We start from the raw sequence: 24,057 nt of genomic DNA on the forward strand, positions 1-24,057 counted from the left end.
GTGTTAACATTCATACACCACACCCACAATGTTCCATCTAATTAATCATTGAACCTGTTCTTGCATATATCTTGATTGACACATACCTTTATATTTATGTTTAAACTCGTCAATTCTATTACTATTTTTTATGTCTACACCTAAATTACTCCATAGTTTCACCCCACTTATGGAAATACAAAATCTTTTTTTGGTTGTACATATAGCATGAATTTTTAAATTTAACTATCCCCCTATATCTCTGCATTTGCTGCTTAAAGTGCCTTAGATTTTGTGTTATTTATCTACTTTATATTTCACTTGTATTTTTGTGGCATTCATGTGGACAGCAAAGTCAGAATTTCATTGTACAGGGAAACACGTTTCGTAACTGTGCATATGACAAATAAACACTATGACTTGACTTGCTACCTGGTAGGGTTCGGTGCAAAAACGTGTCAGGCCTTCTTTGGCAATGTAGATCTCCAGTGGCTCCAGGGACTTGATCAGCACGTAGAGGCGGATATCAAACTTAAGCTTGTCAACGAGTAACGGCTTCTGGATGTACTCCTGGACCACAGCCTGTTTGGCTTGTGAACCCGCCATGAGCTTAAGGTCACTGGGGTCACGGATGAGGTAGATGCCGTCCCCTTGAGAGCCCCCATCTGGCTTGACAATGAAGGTGGGATTCACTGTGGCATCATTCTCCTTCACCATGCAAATCTACATCGGATGTGGGAGTGAAAAAGTGAGAAACAAAAATCAGGATCACTGAGTCTGAGTGAAGACAGCTTACAGATGCATGCCAAAGTTTCTGAAGTGCTGTGAGGCAACAGCACTAAACACTGCCACCCCACTGTGGACTGCCTAATGCCTAAATATTAACAGTGGGACATACAGAATATAATAAAGGAAAACCTCTGTTTAATGGGAGCAGTTTCCCTTGCTGGAGGCTAAACTAAAATTAAAATTGTGATGTTCAGGTGCCCCCTGCTGGACAGAAATATAACTGCAATAGAGACATTAAATAAAACCCAAACCATCTGCCCTTATTATTACACCACCAGTTAAGCTAATTCATCAAATAAAACTGATAACCCCCTCACTGATCCTATTACTGATTATATAACTGCCATCTGCCAAAATACGTGAAGCTGTTGGCTGGGGAGAAGAAAGTCATCAAATATTCTAACATTTGTCTGCATAAAAGTGCAATGAATTTCTGTAATTAAATCAAACATAAAAGACAAATCTACAGTAGCTGTTGTACACGTGACTGAATGTAGATACCACTGACTAATTCTTCCTAATAATTTCTTTCTTCTTTATCTAGCAATAAAAAAGTCATGGATAAAAAATAAAATAAAAAAAAACTGGTGGTAAGAAAATTATATTTTAAGTGGTTCTGTCCTTAACAATATTCCTCCTAAATTGATGAATATCACAAAACACTTTTTGTTCTGCTGTTGAAAAAATGCGTGTGTTTGTTTTTTGGAGGAAAACCCGCTGCCACTGTTCCCCTATTCACAGCCTGTTTACCCCTCAAGGAACATGAGTAATGAAGTGGGCACATGAAACAAGAAGTAAACAGGTCATATTATTAAGAACACTACTGTCACAGTGCATCATGATGAGTATCCACAGCACAGGAAATGTACAAGTTACAAGTGACTTCATAAGTTTAGCATCTGCATCGGTACTGCTGTATTATGTGTATTCTGGAGAATTGAGAGGAAGTAAGATGGCGAAACAAAACACTGACTTTACTTTCCAAGGCTGTCTGGCCATTTCTGTTCATATATTGACTGAATCATTGGTATATTTTTTATTTATAACGTGGTTCTGAGAGCTCATATTGCAACCTTTACCTCAGTTAGCATAACTGTGACCTGTTAGCTGTCTCTAATGTAAGAACTGAAAAACAGATCAAAACTTTCTCAGATAAGGAAAAATGTAAACAACATAACAGGCACCATCCAGTCCTCATTCACACCCCCTCCATAAAACATCAGGCTGACATTACATGTTTAAGAAAAACCCTCTGGCCGCAACATTTCTATAAAAAAAAAATCTTGGTTATAAATCTCATTTATGCATACACTTAGGGTGCTTTCACACCTTAATTCGTTTGCTTTGGTCCGAATCAGTTGACGAGTTTGTAAACATGTAGCAATGTCTCCTTGGTTCGGTTTCGTTTCACACACAGAAAAATCCAAGCACACCAAAACACATCACGTAAAACTACGCGAGAACGTTCTCTCCGCTTATTGGTCAGATGTGTCTGATGCGAGAACAGAAAAAGTAAATAAAGGAAGAAAGTCCACGTTTCTGTGACGAGAGAGGATGGAGGTCAACATACGCGGGTTGGGCCTCGCCCTGGTTATTTTGTATTACGTTACTTGCATTTACCACTGTTAGGTATTTTTAGTCAGATCGATATTGGTTAGATACTTGATGTATTAGAAATGTTTAGTGTAGACAGGATGTCTAGCTCAGGCTGTTAAATGCTTAGTCATTCTCATGATAGAAAGTTGATGGCTGTCAGCAGACAGGATGTTTAATATTATTATTATGACGTGTATAACTGTAGCCTTAGCCATAATATTTTCTTGTGTTTAATGTCATGACATGTCACTAGAGGTCGTGTTAGAATGTTTTTAGCTACACACCACATAATCAACAGACAATCACACATTGATTTTCCTCATGTTTTGACTACTGCTCTGGCCAGCTGCAAAGCTGGCACCGGGAGATGTCACGGTTTGGCGTCTCTCTGAGTAGAATGGGGTTAGGAGAGGATGGAGGTCAACATACGCGGGTTGGGCCTCGCCCTGGTTATTTTGTATTACGTTACTTGGCAACACCACTTAAACCAAGTCGTACAGTTTGCCCACGATTCATCCTGGCGCATGTTTTAGGTGACAGGAAATAAAATCTACCCATAATCCAATGCCCTCAAATCATGTGGTTCGCGGCCTTTGGTCCCGTTTTGGTATGGTACGCGTTCTCACCAGGAGGACCGCACCAGAGTTCGCTAGATGATGCGGATCGAGACCACCTCATTTTGGGGGTCTCAGTGTGGTTGCTTTGGTGCGCACTCGAGTGCGATTACCGTGTTCACACCAAACAAAACAAACCGCACCGAGAGGGAAAACGAACTCTAGTTCGATTCAATCGAACTAAACGCTGTAGGTGTGAAAGCACCCTTACAGTATCTCTAATCTTTGTCATCTTGTGCTTGTGACGTGCAGCTTGGCTTTCCATGACTGCACAATTCTGCTCAGACAACAGTATAATATTGCTATATACTGCGTAGAAATACTCAGGGGGAATTGGTCAAAAACATCCATTTATCATGTTCATCATCATTATGCTTTTGTGATGAGATTATGCCACTATACCTGTGTGGAAAACTGCTGGAACTCCTCAGGCAGGATCCAAGATCGGGGATAGAAGTCGTACTCTTCTGGGAACAGTTCCTGCATAGTCCTCACTGCGCGGCTCAGATTGATCTTTCTCAGCATTTCAATCATTCCTGTAATGGACAAAGCATCATTTCAGATAAAAGTGAAAATGGACTGTGAATGCCACTAGTTTTCTGTAAGCAGACAGTATCAATAGAAACACATCCATAGGGCACAAGGAGTCACTGAATGGTTTGAGGAGGATGAAAATGATAGGAATCATGCTAAGAATCGATGGCAAGACACACTGAAGCTGTTCTGTTCTTTTAATTTGTCAAACATCTATGTACTGTAACTCATTATGAACAAGTATCCTATTCTGTAATGGAAAATGAGTGTAAGCTTTGAGGTAAGAATAATCTTTAGAGTCTAAAAGCACTGATTATTACGATGGTATGAAAAAGATTAGCACTGGAGCAATGAGGCTCAGTAAGAGTTTAAATCCCTCCTGTTATGATTACAGAATAATGAAGTACTGTGAGCTTTAGAGCAGGGTCCATCAACAGCAGGTTTTAGAAGAAAAGGCGGGAAGCAGAAGGGGGGAAATACCTGGGAACTTGTTAACCTGCCCTGAGACAATATGTTCATTGTCATGGAAGGAAACGCCATGCCAGTAGATATCGCAGGCTGTTCGTCTTCCCAGAGGAAACTAAAGGAATGGAGAGAGAAACACAAAATCGGCAAGAAAAATTAATTCAGAAAATTATTCTTTTTGCATGTGAAAACTCAAAAGGGCTTAATCATGACTCAGACAACTAGAAGGGGGCTTGCTCTGCTGGGATAATCTTGCCTAAAGATGGTAGGCGGTGCGTGCTCTGCTGTGATGAGCTGGGAAGCAGGAGAAGTGATACTATAAAAGGATTTAGGCAGCTTATAAATCCTTCTGGCACAAGACAAGGCTTTTTTTCCTCTATTCTTATTCACATGCCCAAACCTATTAAGGCAGCTTCCACTATTATATTTTTTCCTACACACAGCTGCACCATCAGCTTTCTACCGAAGGAAACACTCACCGTTACTGGACTCTGTTGAATCTATATTCAAAAGGGTTTCGGCTTTTTAACAAACTGGGCTGATGTATTAAATGAGGTTATAACTGGTACCATTTAAACACAAAGAGATGTTTTCAGTATGTGGATGCATCACACAAGTGTGTGAGTAGGCAGATGTGATACAACTACAACTAATGAGAAAGACTGTGTTAGAGAGGCTCTGGTTACAGGTGAGTAGGAGAATCAACTGCTATAACTAAATATCTTGATGTGAGGTTATTCCTAAAATGATCTAGACGCACTGTAAAGAAGAGCAGAGGTCCAAACAGGACAGTAACATGGCACAACAATTCTCTATAGTAAGTATATGTTTTTTTAATGTATTTGTTTCATTTTTACAGCCTGTGGGGGCACTCTTCATCCTCATAACCTACTGAAACAGATCTGAATGATTAAATTTAAGGATGTGCTACTGGATTCCCACTCAGCTCATGGTTAACACATTAAAATTTGGCACGGCTGAGTTTCAAAACATCAACACTGAGCTGGGAACAGTGATGTCATGGAGTCTATTAACTCTTTATCAAGTTGTATTAGAGGGTCAGACGCAAAACAACAAAACATCCCAGACCACTGCCCAGCTACTGTGACAGAGCCACATCTCGTTAGGGGGTTAGCATGAGTATGAAGCAGGGAAACCATGCTCAAAGCCAAAGAACTGCTATAAATACTGCCAGAGAGCTGTCAGCATCTGTCTAATAGTATCAGAGAAGGAGGTTGCATTAATTTAGGACATGGGACAACATTCAGCCCATTGTCATAGATCAAGTTCATTTTCTAAGCCACTTTGCTCAGTGACACCCACCCAAAGGACAATATTTCTTTTTCTAGCCAATACATAAATAAGCATCCATAGGTAGGACATTTAAATTCCATCCTAGTAAATTATAATTTCACTAAATCACTTCTAGACATGCTCCAAGGAACCTTTCAAGGTGGCAGCCCTTTAATAAAATGAATGTGCTTTCATTCTAATCAAATACCAAGCCCATGATTAAATGCACAGTTATTAGTCTCACTTCCAGATGTTATCACTCAGACTTGTCATTGTCTCTCTGCCTCAAGGAGAACTAAAGGTCTAATGGAACAGAGGAGCTTAAGGCTAATTATTGCCCACAGTTTATGAAAGTACCTTATGCTGAAAGTCAGTTGACAGCTGTCTTTCAGGTCAGAGAATACTGCAGATGTAGACAGACAGTAATTTGGCCGTAAATGGACCTTAACGTCAAATAAAACACCCTTAGACTTTCCAAAACTGTATCCGGTAGCCTATGAATGTAAACTTACTGAACTGCTAGGTGTTACAAATTAGATTTTCACCGATCAATGTTCAATCCATAATTTACAAACAAACAGGGCAAGGCTAGCAGAGTTTCAACTCTTTCAGAGACAATAACAGATACTTTCAAAATGACACAGGCTCTGCAGTGCCCTTGACATTGTTAGGAGTGGACCACGAGGACAAAGCATGGTAATGTGATGTATAGGGTTTAAATGTCACCGTGTGGTCACTCTTGATAAACAGTCTTACTTCACCAGTCTCACTGCAGTACCTGTCTTTAATTCTCATGCATAATGGAAACCATGTTAATAATTGCTGATACCAGGTATTTAAGTGCATCACATTCAAACTGACCAGAAGGTGTTTATTACTCGGAGTAAGAAGAACGGGATCAATTAACCCTCTCGTATATCTTTTAAGGTGGCTGCTTTTCATTTGGAACAGCTTTAATCAACAGCTGTCCTCTGTAACTTTATACACTAGAGACACACAAACTGACATTGCCAGACTGTGGCAGGGTTAAATGTGATGTCATCTTAAAAAAAAAAGGCCCAATACTATAATCAATCAATAGGAAAGCACAAGTCATCATACTCTAAATATGTCATCAAGGAAAACATAAAAGGCAGCACTTTAGCTTAGAACATTACTGACTCAATTTACATCTTACTTTATACCAATTCTGCTGTTGTGTTTACCTAAAAAGAAAAAAAAACCTATGGTTCTTAATGGCACATAGTTGGAGAACAGTACAACAAAAGCTTTCATTCATGGAAGCATACTCTGCTGCCTACATTTGAGCCAGTTGTCATCTGAATGAAACACTGATGCACTGAGCAGAGATCATTTCTGGATCAAGCCGTGCACTGCTGCTTAGTTAAACCTGCACCCTATTGTTTCATGGGAATGAAACCTGCACCACACATGACATTTCTCCTAAACAAACAGCAAAAGAAGATAGAATAAACTCATGTAGCGCACCTCTTTCCACTTTAGCTGCTTGATGCTTAACTTCAGTGCCTCCAAAGATGTTTTGGCTTTTGAGGAATCCACAGTCACAGGTTTTCTTTTCCTTGCAAGGTTGTATCCATCCTCACGGCGTGTTTCTTGAATGTTTTTGGATGGATGGATGGTTACATAGTTCCCATTAGTCTCCGACTTGCCCTGCAGTATCCTTCCAGTTCCTTTGATATGAAGTGTCTGTTCATGCTCTAGTCTATTCAGGTTTTTCCCAACATGAGTAGAAACGGACACACCTGAGATGTGCTTACCACACAGGTTCTTGTCGTCTTTTCCTGACTTACTATGACTTTTACCCCTATGTTTACACGTGATGGAGGTGTTGGATGCATCTCTTCCAGCTAAGGTGATGCTGGAAGGGTCTGGTGAGACAGAAGACACTGGCACCTGCTCCGTATCCACACCCTGCTTCTCTGCATCTTCGCCTAACGATTTCATTTGCTCGAGTTGAACCTTGACTTCTACATAATGATCACACATTATGCGAAATGCTGTCAGTGACGCTGCTGGACAGGGCAGTGAGGCCGGTCGAACAGGGACACTGCTGGACAGGGCAGTGAGGCCGGTCGCACTCATTCAACGAGCTAATTCAAAAGGCTAACAGCTCACACAAACTGGCGATGACTTCATTTAGAAGCTAACATTAGTGGCAGGCTACTGCAGCTAGCTACTTGAAGGTAGCCAAACCAGTCGTTAGCCTGTTAACTTCATTTAGCTAACATACGGTTCTAAGCCGGTGGTAAAACTCCTCTTTAACTCGTGACAGACTTTACATTCCGGGTACCGTTATCTACGTTTCTAGCAGTGGCCAGCGTTGTAATGAGGCCCATATTCCTTAGCTCTGTGTAGTAACGTCGCTGTGTTGTTCGGCAGCAGTAGCCGAGCAGCAAAAAGAACCAGCTGGTCTAAACCCAGCTGATGCTGCCTTCAATGCTACTCGTAAACCTCCATTTTCAGAAGGCATATTGGCTACATTACTTCTCTTTCTTTAACTATAAATAGAGGTAAGGCAATTACAAAAATCCCAAAACTACAGCAGTCATATCAGAATCTGAAGTAACATCAACAATAGGCCACCACATAAACCGTCTCTAGTAATTATGTACCTATTCATCTGCTGATTTTGTGTGACCTGTTAGAGGCTGCGAACCCCTCCTGTTCGGTATTTGCTTAGAAAAAGTTTTTAATTTCCGACAGCAACTGAAGGCAATATGGGGATGCCATGTTTTAGTGGTTGTGTCACCCTTTTAGAGCAAACATTCAGTCTTATCATAATTAACCTTAGTGAAATTTAAATACTCACTTTCATATCTTTTTGAATAACTATTCACTTTGTCATCGCCAACCTGAATTTGGCGCGGTCAAATAAGTAGGATACCTTTATTTATAGCTACTTTAAGGAACAAAATAGTAAAGTGAATAGCAGAATGCAAATAAGAAATAAGATACTAACGTTTAGAATATATATGCATGGGCTCCGAGTCTATAACCCAAAAAGAATAGTAGTAAGATCAAGAGCAAAATTAAGTTTATTCGTGGATTAGTAGTTAATTCAGGTTTTAATCATGTCTGATTGTCCTTTACAACTCCACCTGCACAGGTCAGTTTAACTATACAGTCAAATATCAGATCAGTACCAGGAGGATTATTCAGTCCATTGTTGTATCCTATCGCTGCTTCAGCTGTAGATTTCCTTTATACTGTATGTAGGAACCAGCAATGTTCCACTAGCACAAAAACACATCCTGTCACAATTTCACATTCTGTCATTCCATGAAGCCCAAAAATATTCAGCATGTATGTATGGTGACTTTATTTTAAGAACAAATTATTTACTTACAGAAATGAAGTTACAGGCAGTGCCCTGAGAATATTACGTCTAAACATGTGCTTCTCAATATAACACAATGGAAAACAAAAGTATAATGTGGCTTGTATGAGGTTTAAAGAGAATAATTCTGTTTCTATTATCATAAGTTCACAGTTTCCTGTTATTCACAGTCAGTGTAGAATGAAAATATGTTAATAACCTCCTTTGAAATATTTGGCACAACTTCATAAGCAAGAATTACTCATGTTTATGTAATAATTCACTCATTATGTGGAGGCACAAGTTGGATCATTTCAACCTGTTTTCAAGAGTACTGAGTGTTAGAAATTTTCTTCCACAGCAATGTCTTCAGGTTATTAAGGACTAGTGAGTGGTGCACCTCCATCTGGCTTGCCAGACCACTGAGAGTCACACAGGTGCGTAGCTGTTTTTCCAGATCCCTTCGGAGGTCTGAAGGTGCCCCAAAAAGCAGAAAGTCCTGCAACAGCACACACACTTTTGCAAGATTGGGCTGTACGACCTCAGTATTACACTGCTTCACCAGTCGATCGCAGGTGGCCGTGCAGTCCTGGCCATAAGTACAGTCTGCATTAGTCTCACAGCGCCGTCCCTTCAGAAATCCTCTCACAACTGCCTCAGATGCCACACTGCGCAGGTTGGCCATCTTGCAGTCATACTTTGAATTGTAGCCCACATGGCGAGGACTGGCATCACATATTAGGAAACTCCCATAGGACCCATGGAAGACCTCTTCTACAAACTCCAGCAGGCCGATGGTGATGCGAGCCCTGCGGGGCCAGGCTGGTGCGAGCCAGTGGTTCAGGCTGGAGCTCAAGGCCTCTGGAACCAGAGCCTGCAGGTAATGAGGCACCTCAAGCCTGTAGAGGGAGCTGTGACTCACACGTTCTGTCACATACAAGTCTCCACAGAAGCCTAGCAGTTTAGGAGTATGCTCCTTCTCCTGTAGTGCCACCATGAGGAGGAACTCATTGATCTGGAGAAGAGCCCAGATAGACTTGGCCTCTGCTAGAGACACTTTGCCATCCTGATTGACATCAGCCAGAGTAATGACCCTGTCCACCAAAGTGCCCAGAGATGGCTGTTCATCAAGGTTAGCCTGCAAGAAGGATGATTATACAACTTGGTTTAATATGTAATAAATGAAAATAAAATTTTATTTATATATAAAGAATTTTTTAAAAATCAGCATGCATGTCATAGGCTACAGACATTGGCATTACATTTCTGTGGTAGCTGTTCCATAATATACTATGGTGAGAGAATTTATCTGCTGAGTAAAAATTACCTTGAGGAAACTGTGCAGCATCTCTTTAAATTCATCCATCGAGGTACCACGAGTGGGTTTGTCAAATAAGCTCATCTCCTGTCGTAGTACAGAGTCTGGTGCCCCATCTGTCTTCACTTTATCCTCAATACTACACTTGATCACAACAGGTTTCTCTTTCCACAGTCCACTGTACACCTACAAGTACAAAAATGTGAGAACAGTAAGAGAATACTGACTCTGTGCTGGTACAGTATGCGTGTGATGCAGTGAACGTCAGTGGTCCGCAACCGTTTTTAATACAGCAGCTTTGTTTTTCACACTGACTTCACTGTGAGATTAAGTGATTTAGTACATTTTGGATTACACTAGACTACATTTGGTACCAAACACAAAAATATCCTTGTGTTACTTGTTGTCATATTCTCTTTTCATGGAAAAGCCTGATCAGCAGTTTTGTGTTCCTCCAGAAAAATAATGAAAAAAGGTCATAAAAATTTGTGTTCCACACTAAATTGTAAATCAGTGATCCATTAAATATCCCCTAATAAAATGAGAATCTCATGTCATGGTTCTTAACTTTATCATGGTGGTGGCCTAAAGGTTAGAGAGGCGAGCTTGTGAGCGGAGGGTTGCCGGACTGGCAGGATTAGTTCTGGGTGGGACAGTTGCCTCACCCTCACTGTGGCGCCCTTGAGCAAGGTCTTTAACCCAAACTGCTCAATGGCCACAGGTCAGACTGTGGTTGTACAGGGCTGCTTCCAGATGTGAATATGAACAGGGCATCCCTGCAAAAGAAAAGCGGCCTCTCATTGGACCTACCCTGAATAAACAAAGGGGGAAAAAAATCTGAAATGTGTGTGTGAGGACAACGCCATACTGAATATTCAAAGGCCTTATGGTTCCGTGCTTATATCTTTAAAATACTATAAATAAGACTTGTGCCACACTTTATTTAGTATTCATTTTACCTGATGTGTAGAGGATGTGGACATGCAGCGCTGCAAGATAAGCGCTCTCTGATCACATAACGCCTTGCAGGATGAACCTGATATTATGCCCCTTCTATAGTGATCACACTGCAAAAGGAAATGTATTACATTAAACACAGGAAACAGTCAGAAGATCTAGTGTTTCATCTTACATGTAGTATTTCAAGATATCTGTTCATTTCCACCTCCTAGGTCTGTAAACATGCACCCAAATCTTTGCAGCAGTTGTTGTTGTAAGATATAAATATGTATGTGCTGACAAGGTCAGGTTCAGGTGAAAAACTGACCACACAAACAAATGTAAGTGTTATGCAAAAAATACTAATTCCAAACTGCAAATGTCTGTTATGTGCTATTGCACAGACATGACTTCTCTCCTGAGTCACAGCTTATAAAATAAATACTGCTCAATCCTCTGTGCAGTTTATCAGACTATCACTGATGTTTTAGAAACTCATTTGCACATGGTACACTAAGTACAGGGGTGAAAGGTCATGTGGCATACCAGCCTTGCTTCACATAAACGACTGAGAGGAAGGGACAGACAAACAGGCTTAACAAGTATGAAAACTGACTGGAGAAAAACACAGAGAGCAAAAAGATCCGCAATGGCGACTATCTGAAGCAAATAAGTACTGTGGAAAATACATGGATCCTCTTTCTTGCAAAATGTTGGATGTCATATCTGTAGGTAAATATGAAGCTATAGCCAGAAGCCAGTTAGCTTAGATCAGCACAAACACTGGTAAGAAGGGAAAACAGCTACTGCAGCCTGGCTCTGTCCAAAGGCAACAGAATCTCCCTATCAGCACCTGTAAAGCTCACATTTTCATGTTAGACAAACACTGTGGTTTTATGGGGGAAGTGAAGACGCTGACTAAAGAGTAATGAGAGGTTTTACTTACAATGACCATCTGACAGACATGTCCACGACAGAGTTCAGCGTAAGAGGCATACTGCATGTAGACGACCCAGCTGGCAATGAGGATGCCCAGCCATGCCAGGAGAAGGTACTTCACCTTTATGGCTGGGAGACGACTCTTTGGACAAAGGGAGAAATGGGAAGGAACACACAGGTCATCTACTCATGAATGTACGGTATCAATACCTCACTGTGCAAAAGATACAAGTAAAAGTCCTGCATGAAAACATTTTAATGAACTAAAAGTAAGCAAGCAATGTGACATTCTGCCTCATAACGCAGACTGTCCCATGTCATAATGTTTCAAATTATACAATATTTTATAGGAATATTATTACCATGAATTTTAATGATAGCTGTTTAAGGTGGAGTTTTTTATTATACAGTATATATATTACACTGCAAAATAAACTTTTCCTAGAATTTTCAAGGTATAAGCCTGAAACAGGACTCCTCCTCGACTCAGTAAATAAATAATAAAACCAGGTGCATCTTTCTTTTTTAAACATAAGATTTTAAAACATTGAGTCAAACATGACTAAGTAATATTAAGGTGGTTGCGATGTGTGCTGCAGGCAGGTAAGACAGGCCAAATAAATATAGCAACCATCAAATACAGCGGAGTAAAAAGTAGGTTGCAATATTTCAATCTGAAATAGAATAGAAGTAATAGCAAAAAAAAATGGAAAGGATCATTTCTAGCACAATACTTTCCACAGCTGAGGCCTACTAAACAACAAATGAACGAACACCTGGCCTTTGAATATAACCGAGATAGCTGCTGTGCTGATGGCAACTGTCTCCGTTTTTTAATGTTCATGACATTTTGTGGTGCAAGTGGATTGGACTGACATGGCATCGATCGACGCACATTTTGTACTGCTAGTTTGACATGCATATGATTTGGGCTACCGTGTGGGCTCCGTGCAGACTGCCATCACGCTGCACACACATACCTGCAGGCCTTTGGACAGAGGACAGAACAGCACCAAATGGACCAGTCTCCGCAAAGCCCTGGGCATCATGAGCGACTCTGTTGGGAGGCAGCGAATCGAGAAACCAGCGAACCCTGCCCGATCACATCCTTACAGCCCACAGAAAACCTACAACATGCATCGCACATAACCCAGTCCCGCGCCTAATAATTAATCGCAGCATGTCCCATGATACGCACAGAGGACTGACAACACGGGACCTCGGAAATATGGTGTCGTAATCCACATTTTCAGCACAAATCATTCGCAGGAGGAAAAAAGATCAAGAATGCGTCTTAGAATTCAGCTCCATATGGGCCAGAAAATCTCAGTTACAGCCCAAAATGAAAGACGTCCTCCTCAGCATCCAGCTGTGATCACCAGCACATCCGATCAGAGTAAAGGCGCTGCAGACATGATCCCATCAGATGCAACTGGGCATAACTGTGGCACAGAAATAAACAGTGGGTCTCCCGATGAGCGCAACCTCTGTCTCCCAGCGACGCATCACTGCGCTTCTTTAAAGGGAAAGATGTCTGCTGGGTTTTTGTTTCGCCGGCATAAATCTCTGCTGTGTGCTTCCGGTCAGGGCTGCCTGTGATGAGAAAGCAGGTCAGCACACCCTGCCTTGCATATTTAACTCCTGTTAATATAAATAAGGACCGAAATTAGCAGACATACAAATGCCTGTAAGGTTTGTGTGTCGTTGGAATTTGGGTAATATAGCCTATCGACTGCAAGACAGGAATAAGATTATATTTTAAAAAAAATTAAATATCGCATAAAATAAAGATTTTACTTTTGTATAAGATCCGTTTTTACCAGTCATAAAAGCTGATAAGATAAATATGCAAAGTCCCAGGCATCATGGGTGAGTTCAAATTAATATATTATTTCTTCTTCTTCTTTTGAGTTTTCACTTCCTTTACTCCTTTGAGCAATGAGAAATCAGTGATGAGCTTAACTGACTAAGGTAGCTACAAACACTAAGCAGCAGCTTTTTAACCTGCAGTAGCTGGAGTTAACATCCATCATGTACATGTAATGTTAACCACCTGCACTGACAAGAAAAACGATGTGAGCCATTTGGAATTATGAAGTTTTCTGTATTAATTGGTCATAAATTGGACACACAATCTAAACATTCTGAGTGCTGGTAGAAAAAGTAGACCCATGCGTTTTGGTCAAATTTCCTTTACCCCCAAGCGACTACCTGGTAGTTGCGCTGATCAGATCATTTGCACAAGATTCAGGAGGAATTTTGGGCCGTGCTATGGTACCTTAGAGAACTGCTTCAGCATATACATCCAAGCCACCCTTGGAGATGTGCAGACACATTAAGTCTGATAATTGAAACTAAATTGGCTGGAATGACTGGATGTGTTCATGGAGAGGCCAGGTGCAGGGATCCAGAATAAAATGGAGGCTTTGTCTGCACAAAAATAAAGGAAACTGCATGATACTTGTTACGTCTGCTCTATCATGGGACTTGTCTGCACAGTGCTGTTGGGCAAGGGGAGCAGCACAGACTCCAAAGACCAGCAGGATGGTCGAGTCCACTAGAGGGGCCGTACAATACTGCCCTCGTGTGGCCGAGCTGTAAAAAGACAGCAAGCAGAGACTCGCAGTGGCCTTCGCTGATAGTATGACGCTATTGCTTTAAGAATAAAGCCAGTTCTTGCTGTTTTCAAAAAAATCCCACGCAGAGATTAAGACATATTTTTTATATTTTCACATTTTGTCCTTGTGTACAGTGGAAGGAGAAACCTGCTGTGATCAAATGTGGTACTGAGTATCCAGTGGAGACTGATGGGGCTCCAAACTCCAGAGCTTATTTGTCAAACCTAACCTCTGGATGATTTTAATGAAATGCATTAGACTCTGGGTCTTTTTTTTAAAATCAGTATGTAATTTGGTTATGCCACATTACTTCTCATTATAACATTTCCTGTGCATCTCTGTCTCACTCTCATTCACATACAGAGAAGAGTCACTTGTAAACTAGTTGCTTAAATTTAGCAGATTATTGTTTCAAGAATATGTGTTTTATAATCTTGTTTATCTTGGATACAGAAACTCTGTAAAGGTATTTATGCACACTCTTTATTGTATATATTTTTAGTCATACTTCTTGTCACATATTAAACCACTTTGTATCAACCACCTACTTTCAGGCTTACCTGCATGGACAGGGTCATTAGACGGCTCAACCAGGATGGTTGAGTGGCAGCCAAGTCTATCTGGGCTCTTCTCCAGTTCAGTGAGTTCCTCCTGATGGTGGCGCTACAGGAGAAGGAGCATACCCCCAAGCTGCTAGGCTTCTGTGGAGACTTGTATGTGACAGAACGTGTGAGCCACAGCTCCCTCTACAGGGTCAAGATTTTGCCTCATTACCTGCAGGCTCTGGTTCCAGAGGCCTTGAGCTCCAGCCTGAACCACTGGCTCGCATCACCATCGGCCTGGAAGAGGTCAAATAAGACGGCCAAGCTGCACAGTTTGGCATCAGAGGTTGTGAGGGGACTTCTGAGGGGATGGCGCTGTGAGATTAACACAGACTGTACTTATGGCCACTTATGTTATGTAAAAGTGAGGCTGTATAGCTCCACAGAATACTCTGTCCCTTGTACAGACAAAATTCTTCTGCACCTGAAGTACAGATAAGACCATGAAGGATGCATCAACAGTAAAACTATCTCTTCTTGTATTGATCTGACATTGATCATGTATTCAAATCAAACTGAGCAGCTGAAGCTGTAAATGTGAATTAGGCGGAATTAATGGAATGAACTTCTAATCCATGAATAAACTTGGGTTTGTTCAAACAATTTGTTTCAGCACATGATAATAATAATATTTATAAAATATTTAAATTAGGCCAAAGTCAGTGCAGGTTTCAGTATTTTGTGTGATGCCAGAGTGACTGGACTTACTAGAGAGTTTAAGTTTTATTACCTATTGTCAAAAATGGATTATTACACATTTCTTGGCTGTCAGCTGAAATGGATGGAGGTCATGGAGGGGTGTTGTTTTGCTTACCAATGTGTAGGCATGGTTAACCCATCTAAAATACTGCACAAATCACCCAAAACACTGGGAAATGTTCTTCTTTGTCCAGAGAATTCAAACCAACTGTGTGTGTTTGTGTGCAGCTATCACACACAAACAGTGTGGGTAGCAGAGAAACCCTTGCTGTGGCCTGGGAGAGTGAACAAGTCCATCAAACAGGCCAAGATACGGCTCAGGGGAAGGAAGAACCCATTTGACACAGATAATTTGGAACACCTGCTCTCAGGTCTGTGCCACTGTACCATTCTGCAGACAGATGTTTAAATGTATGAGTCCAGATAAACGTCCACTGCCTGCAGGAGTGAGCCGAGTTCCACTGCTGCCAAATTTATGTCAAACTACAAGTGCTTGAAGAGACATGATAACTCGTTGTTTCTGTTCCCGCCACAGCAGTGACATGATTACAAAGGCTATGCTTGTCATCCAAGTGGTTTCCTGTGGCACACTGCAGAAAGCTGAATGTTCCCCAACAAAATAGGAACATGGGTATTCCAACGTGAAACAGGACAATACATAGCAAACTGGAGATCTACTTGGAGACAGAATATATTTCTACAGTACAATGCTTGTCATCATCTGACAAACACACTGTCCCCATTGTATCAGGAGACCTTGTAGTCCACTGTGTAAACATCCCCATCATGCCTATACTCAGACCCTGAGCAGGAAGTGATTTCATATCCGGCATCCGCCTCAGTCTTCCTCTCTCAGGTGGTGAGCATTCCTGGCAGTCAACCTCTCAGGACGAGGAAGAGGGGTAATGGAGAGCCTGGCAGGGCCCCGTGCAAAGAGGGGGCTAGGCTGGACTTCAGTGATACAGGCAACAAATGTTGTTACCTCAGTGTTTTGTTATGCACAGCAAGTGTAGCCTGTGACACAGTCTGAGTAGAGACAGTTTCATTTCTACTGTGTACGTTTTTCCAATTTAATTCAAATAAAGTTTAGCTTCATTTAACTTAATGTGTAGATTTACAGTGTAGGTGCAAGTGATCGGTTTTTGACCATGTCATTTATAGGTACTATACATTGACATGACTGAAGATTCTGACTCACAGATTTTATGTGTTTGTGATTCTCAGCTGATTATAACTGAAAATATGAGCTTATGTTCCTTTGTTTTTACAAATGCTACTGGTAAAAACAAACAAACAAACCAACAAACACATGCATTAATGTGGAAACAGGGCTTTTCAGTCATTTGTTTTGAACTTTGGCGGTGAGGCTGAACTTTGACCAACCAAACAAAGACTGAGTGTCTCAAGGTGACAGCTGAGACAGAAAGGTTGTTTGTCAAGCGTAGAATCAGATAAACACACCTGTGGTGACCATAAAGGTAGCTGGCACTTTCAGTTTTGTTTGCTCATGTGAGTGTGTCCTTCTGGACTAAAAGCTAAACAAACACACGCTGAATTAGGGTCACAGCTTCTTCAAACAGGCGTCTTAAAGGTTGAAATTCAGCCTTCCCATTAAATAGTAGGCGCCAAGATGAACAGACATGCATTCCAACTTAGAAATCAATCAAAACCAATGGTCAGAATGTGTGATTATACTGCTGTGACTCTGAATGTGAACTAAAGCTGGTCAGTTCAACTAGACCAGCTACTGTATTTAGCTTCCATCTGTGAATCCCTGCTGGGAAAGGGGCTTGGGAACGACCTGGCACAGACAGAGGAGTGAAGGGTGAAATGAGGAAAGCCCAAATAAATTAAAGAAAGGAGAAACAGCAGGAGGGGATGAGAAACAAATAAACACAGGGCTAGTTTTACACCCACCTGCTCCACCAGCTGCCCTTTATCAGCCACTGACAGAACACATCAGAGTCTGACTGCTAGTAAGTGAACCCGAGAACCATTACTACACTTATCTCCTTATAAGAGACATTTCTCTTTGTTTGGGCACACCAGGTGAAAGAAAAATAGGGCTGGTTTGTGCTTTAATCAATAGTTTTATACTGACAACAGATAAAAGACTGTGTACGACTTGTAGTCAAAAATCCACAAAGAATTATCAATAGAATCTGCAGTTCTAAGGAGTTTTTTTGTGTCTTTCAGTTCATGGCTTTGGTTTTGCTTTACATAATTTTATTGTTTTGCTTCTTTTTTCTCACTCAAATAATTTGTTTCCATAACAGGTAGCTCTTCTCAGAGAAATATCTCTATCTCTCTAAATATCTCTACCTTAAATGCCCTGCATCAAACGACACAAACACATGGTGACGAAAGCAGAGCATTTAGTCGCTAATGGAACCAGATAGTGGAGAACAAAACAGAGCTCAAATTAGGCATCCTGAAAGGTAACTCCAAATGAATGCTGTAGCTGCTCTGTGCCTGCCAGATGTGTCAACAGGCAACTGTTGTAAATGCTAGAAAGCAGACTATAACTGGATTTTGGTCCAGATGTCCTGCAGCACTTTCTCAGATGATAAGAAATCAAGCACTCCATTGGAAAGTGGGAAAAGAAAGAAAAGTGTTGTGCTAGAAGAGGATTTTCCACAACCTGGCAACCCAAATGTTCTTCTTATTTATAGGTTTTTTAGTTGATCTACAAAGCATTAGTAGTAATCATTAATAAATCATTACTTACTCCTTTATAACTCCATAATAAACACTTCAGAATGTGTACCAATAATCTATTAATTCTTTAACAATAAGTACAAATATATTTATAAGGTCCATTTTTAGGCTGTCAAATTACAACCTTTATATCTCACAACTCTGGGAATTCTTTTCATTTACTCTCCCTGCATTGCTCTTTGACCTCCACCCCCAAGGCACTGATAAGAACTGCTAGTGAGGCCAGTGGTCAGTGGTCAGACACCATTTGTACAAGTCTGGGACTTCTTACGCTTCTGTTTAAACTCGCCATCCGCCTCACTGCTATGAAAAAGTGACGCTTCTGTTTAAACTCACCATCCGCCTCACTGCTATGAAAAAGTGGCACCCGCACAACTGTATGTCCAAAATTAAAAACTCTATAGGTATCAAAACTATCTTCCCAGGTAGGTTTGCTAAACGTAGTCATCCTCCGTCCAGCTGGCAGATTTATTTTGTAAAAACCATAAGAGTGCCTGATTTATTTATTTTCATCATCAACATCATGAATAAAACTTATCAAACCTGAAAAGCTGAAAAATGATGACTGAAAAATTCACTGATTTCATTTAGTTTTCCTACAATTTTTGTTCCTGCAACTAACAAACACTAAAAGTTTATTATACTTGTCTTTAGGTGCACACAGCACTTAGGTTAGTGAAAGCTTATGATCATGTTTAATACTGAAAATCAACAGTTACTTGAAGCACAAGACTGGTTATGTACTGTATGACCACCACTTGTGTGCAGCACAAAAATGTAACACATCCTCACCCAGACTAAAGATGTGCACAATGCAGGAAGCAACAGCACTTCCCCCCAGTACAAATTAAAAGTATATAAATGTAATTTTTAACAGACAACTGCCCAATCGTGCCATTGTTATTTGCTCCATTAACACACCAGATCGGCTGGAAAGCAAAGGGAACTGAGTTTTTATGCATTAGTGTGGACCAGTTTCTGCTTTAGTTCAATGGAGACAGAGGTACCAGACAGCTAAGCAGCAGCCATGGGCCCCTTTGTGCCCAGTAGCCCCAAATGACAACTTTTCATGTGAAAGCTGGCTCATTTTTCAACCTGATAAATCCCTGAGCGCAGACTGACAGGCTCTCTAGGAAGACGAATAGACCCGCAGAGATTTGTTAAATGGAGGAACCTTTCTGTGTTCCTCTGGCAAAGCGTAGGAGGGGGAGTTGCTCTGGGGGCCATTGTCCCCCATATAAGCAGCCTTTACATTTTACCAGTCACAAAAGTGCAACATGCATTTATATAGTTTCTGGGAGAGAAACCTAAACTCATATAAGAGTGTGTGCACAGGCACAAGCATGACTGAACCCAGGGGGTTTTCCCTGTATGGCATGTCAGCACTTCATTACGTTTTTCACTGAGGACTTTGCTGCTTGAGAAATGTGTTTTCCATTGTATACATTACATGACGGGAAATGTACAGATGGTGCCAGTGACAGAGACCCAAGCAGATGATTAAGAAGTAAAGAGACAGAAACATGAATATCTGTATCCATGGACCAGGAAATCCAGTCATCAGGCTTGTTTTGTGTCCTAGAGTGCACCCCAATCTGTGCCCAGTGCCGTCGAAGTGGAACGACATTTATTTTTCTTGAGTTATTTTTAAAAATAAACTGGCGCCTGGGTTGACCAGCATGTCCGTGTACCTCCTGCAGTGAAATAGAGCTGTAGCCATTGTCTCTCTCTTGTTCTCTATGAGGTTTTTGCGCTACACGTTACATCCACAGTCCTATGAGTTTCCCCCTGCAGAAATCACAAGACAATGGGGGTCTATTTTATAGCTTTTCACTGTTAGTAAAACAGCTACAGATCACCAGACAACATTACTGCCCAAACAGGCCACCCTCTTTGTCTATCTGTGCTTTACATTTTAGATTTCTAAGTCCACTACCACTGCACGGTATGGATTTGCAAGGCTTTTATCCCTGTTTCAGACCGCCCTTCCCTCCTGTTCATCTCCATCTATCAGCCTGTGTTATGACTCATATTATTGTAGCGTTAACTCAGGGAAGCACCCGTCGACCGGAAGATCTGCTTCTGGAGATTGAGCCAGTAACCAAATGATGCTTCCTGTCTCCCACCCTTTATTCCTCTTCTAAGGTTGCCTACAGAACAAATACATCAACATTAAAGGCCACATGCTATAGCGTTACAAAATGACAAAATTATCCATTTGAACTGTAAATAAGTGCTGAACACATAATGTATACAAACGCTTAAAAACAAACATGTCCTTCATTCTGTAGAAAATATATTTTATAGTAAACCAAATGTACCTGCACAGTGGCTGGGACTGAAGAAACAGGCCTACTATTTTCCATTATGGGAGCAGCCAAGCCAAACTTTGCATGTTTTACTAAAAATATAGTTTGCATAATGAGAATCTGTCAAATAAACAGTCGAGGGGAAAGTACAGACTTTACAGAGGATCTAACAGGAGACAACTCCTTCAGCTCTGCCAGAGAGATGCAGTCCCTGCAACAGAATGCCATATGAATCAGAGGTCATAGGTCACAGCAGGTTTGCACTGAATCAAGCCCAAAATACACTCTGACGCATGTTAACAGATGTATCCTCCACTTCTCACCACAAGTACACTTGTGCCAGGGGCTTGAGGATAAATTTTATGTTTCGCCAAACACGGCAGATAATCAAAAGCAGGCGGGTTTAGACAGAAAGAATAAGTGTAGGATCACAGAAGGGCAGCAACTCAAAGATGTTGCTTTCCTTGATGATAAATGGTGGGGTTAACTGAGCTGATGTGCATGGATATAAGGCTGTAGTATCAAACCTGCCTGTTCTGCTTAGCATTCGTCTGGGTGGGGCTGAGCGGGAGATGCAGGCGAGCAAGTCTGCAGGACTGAGATAAATTCAGAAGGGAGTTGATAGGAAGTGCTCTCACATCACTTCCTCTCTTTGTTTCAGACTCTATTTTCAAGGCTTGGAATGTAGTTCCTGTCAAGAGGTGAAAGAATTCAAAACAAGTTCATTAACCTCTGCATAGGGGAGCACTGAGGTGGAAAAGGACTGAGTGTGTGTTTGTGAATGAATGAGTCTGTGGAGAGGACATCAATGAGTGTGTTTACTATCTCTGTGGCATTTAATTTACATCTTCTATAGTCACGGTAAAATATCCCAATCAACATACAACTGGTTTCTTCACACTGTGTGTTGTGTGTCCTGTGTGTCCCAGGGTCTGTGGGAGAATGAGAAAGCTTGAGCACCACACCCTCTCCACATCCTGTGACAGGCCTGTCCTTGTGTGTGTCACAGACTGGGGTCCAGAGACATACCAGAGCCCTGCAGTCCCAGCACACTGACCTCTAAAGGAAGTCTGTATGTATCGATGTGTACTTGCAGATTTGCATGTCTGTGTAGTTTTATTAGAATCTTCGTACTTGTACAAGTCATATACTGTATTTGTTAACTTTGTTCCTATTAAACTAAACCTCCTATGGCTCACCAAATATGTTTGGACGGCTCCAAACACCTGGCACTTCCATTGTGTTGCACTGGTGGAGACAGGATGCCAGCCCGGCTGTGCTCATCAGCGTCTACATGGTTCTGGTTCTCAGCACACAGACATCCGGAAATCCACCAATTTTCTCCAGAAAGGCGCTCAGTCTTGATAATGACTCTCTAGGAAAGTACAGTCAGCAGCAAAGGGATTTGATGTTGCCTTTTTCCAAATCCACATCTCAAAAATGTGACAGAAGAAAATTCCCAACATTTGGGGCTTAATACAAAGCAATGTATACTGTACTAGCAACCCTTCATCAGAGGTTGTGCAAGTCTGTAAGTTTTGAGAAGTTTGGTCAAAATGCAAGTTTCATTTTTCATTTTTCACATTGTTAAAGATGAAAAAGTTTTTTTTTTTTTTTTTACACATTTGAGGTTGTTTTATCACCATCTTTTGCTTCCATTTATTTCTTGTGTATTTCTTAATTTCCCTGCATCTTCTCAGTGCCAACACTGCTATTGAACTGGAGACAGTGTGTTGATGGGGCAATGCCGCTCACACTTTGCGGACACATTAGAGCCCCACAGCTAATTTCTGTGACAAAGTTATGAGGCAGCCTTGCCTCATGAAGTCTGTGTGCAGCAGCTTGCTGTAGCTGTACTCCCCATCGGAGAGTGGCCCATTTGTCAGGTTTGTTTACTGAAGCCTTTTGTTGCTGTGCAGGCCATTGCTCATTGACCACAGAGAGGTCAGGATTTCTATGTTCACGCACTGTCATTAAAATGGCTGACAGTTAGGAGAGAAGAAAATGGTATTGTTAGTGAGTCTGAGGAGGTACAGTACAGTACAGTATGTGAAGCCCCTTATGTTTTACCCTGCAGCTCATCAGGCACGTTTATAGAAATGCAGAATAAACTATCGGTTTTGATTTGCTCCCCATAGCTACAGTGAATAATCACATTTATACTGAATGGATGTCAAGGATGTTGGAGCTTTGGCTCTCATGTAAACTCAAAGACAGACAGGAGATCAAATAGCTGTAATGTTAAGACTGTTGCTCATGGTTCCTGGGATTCAGCTGTAGTTTGACAAAAGGCTCCTCCAGAATCTCCGTCTGATTTACAGTAACTGCTTCTTGACCATCTGTAAGCTGGATAATTTTATGATGAAGCTATCACTAAGACTGTAGGACAAAGTAAATGCACTGGGCTCGTATTCCCTCTCTGTCGTACCCTAAATACAGAAATTCAAAGAGTACTGCACTTCACTGCAAGACTTCACTCTCCATACAAGCTGAGCTTCTCTGATCTCAAGAAAAGAAATCAATTCGCCACATCACTGAGAATCAAGTTCTACCCTTACAGAAACTGCAGGGCGGAGTCTCGTGCACACACAGCGGTGGAGGCTCATAAACCTCTCATCAGCACACTAAAAGCAGTTCCCTTTTAACTTAGACTTGTGCGAGTGCCATTAAATGTTTTCACTTTTCTCTCATTATGTGAACATCTGTGAGGAAACTGAGAAAATCTGCTGCCTGGTGAAGGCAAAGCAGAATGTCCTAGCAGAAATGAAATGACTCACCAGCAGTCGAGAGGTTAAATCCTAAGACTATTTTTAAAATATTTATTCTAAAGCTATAATGAATTTTTTTTTGGTCATGTAAAATAGGTTGTGAAAATGAACAACAGTATGAAGCGGCACATGGTGTTTGCTCCCAAAGCCTGGATGGATGATAAGACAAAGGGCACAGACAGGAAAACACCTCCCACCCCACCAGTACAGGACCCTCAGACTGACAAAGGCACAAAGCAACTAGAAGCAACACAACCTCTTAATGTTAACTTTGTGTCTGTTAACTGAGCTCTGTGATTTACAAAAAAGGAATATTGACAGTCACTTCATACATATGCTCTGACCCCTCAGGCCCCAGGGCCTATGCCCAGTTGGTCTGATCGGTAATCAATTCATGTCCCTAGAAGATTCAAACAAACCAGGAGGCTGTCATTAGAAGTTAATGGCTATTATTAATTTCCTATGAACAGTGGGCAGATATTCATACATCTATTTAGCTATGTGGATTTGCATACAAGGTAGTTGAAGTGAAAATACTGA

The 24,057-nt window shown here is 41.2% G+C and overlaps 2 protein-coding genes across 3 annotated transcripts in view; both read right to left on the reverse strand.

Annotated features, from left to right (window-relative positions):
* The window catches only part of ttll11 (tubulin tyrosine ligase-like family, member 11), a 20,057-nt gene extending 12,298 nt beyond the window's left edge, over positions 1–7,759 (reverse strand). For both annotated transcript variants that reach the window (XM_020619515.1, XM_020619517.1), the window contains exons 1-5: positions 7,334–7,759; positions 6,759–7,295; positions 3,993–4,092; positions 3,381–3,514; positions 412–702 (exon numbers count right to left, since the gene is read on the reverse strand). In XM_020619515.1, coding sequence (XP_020475171.1) covers positions 412–702; positions 3,381–3,514; positions 3,993–4,092; positions 6,759–7,277 — 1,044 coding nt within the window. In that variant the 5' untranslated portion in view covers positions 7,278–7,295; positions 7,334–7,759. The remainder of the gene's footprint in view (positions 1–411; positions 703–3,380; positions 3,515–3,992; positions 4,093–6,758; positions 7,296–7,333) is intronic.
* Positions 7,760–8,339: 580 nt separating this feature from the next.
* dipk1b (divergent protein kinase domain 1B) lies at positions 8,340–13,540 on the reverse strand. The gene is made up of 5 exons (XM_020619477.1): positions 12,784–13,540; positions 11,811–11,945; positions 10,885–10,992; positions 9,935–10,111; positions 8,340–9,745 (listed from the first exon to the last, which is right to left on the reverse strand). The coding sequence occupies exons 1-5, from the start codon at positions 12,850–12,852 to the stop codon at positions 8,933–8,935; spliced, it is 1,302 nt and encodes a 433-aa protein (XP_020475133.1). The 5' UTR covers positions 12,853–13,540; the 3' UTR covers positions 8,340–8,932.
* Between the last annotated feature and the right edge of the window lie 10,517 nt (positions 13,541–24,057).

This window comes from Monopterus albus, unplaced genomic scaffold (genome assembly GCF_001952655.1).
Source record: "Monopterus albus unplaced genomic scaffold, M_albus_1.0 scaffold221.1, whole genome shotgun sequence".
Taxonomy (NCBI): domain Eukaryota; kingdom Metazoa; phylum Chordata; class Actinopteri; order Synbranchiformes; family Synbranchidae; genus Monopterus; species Monopterus albus.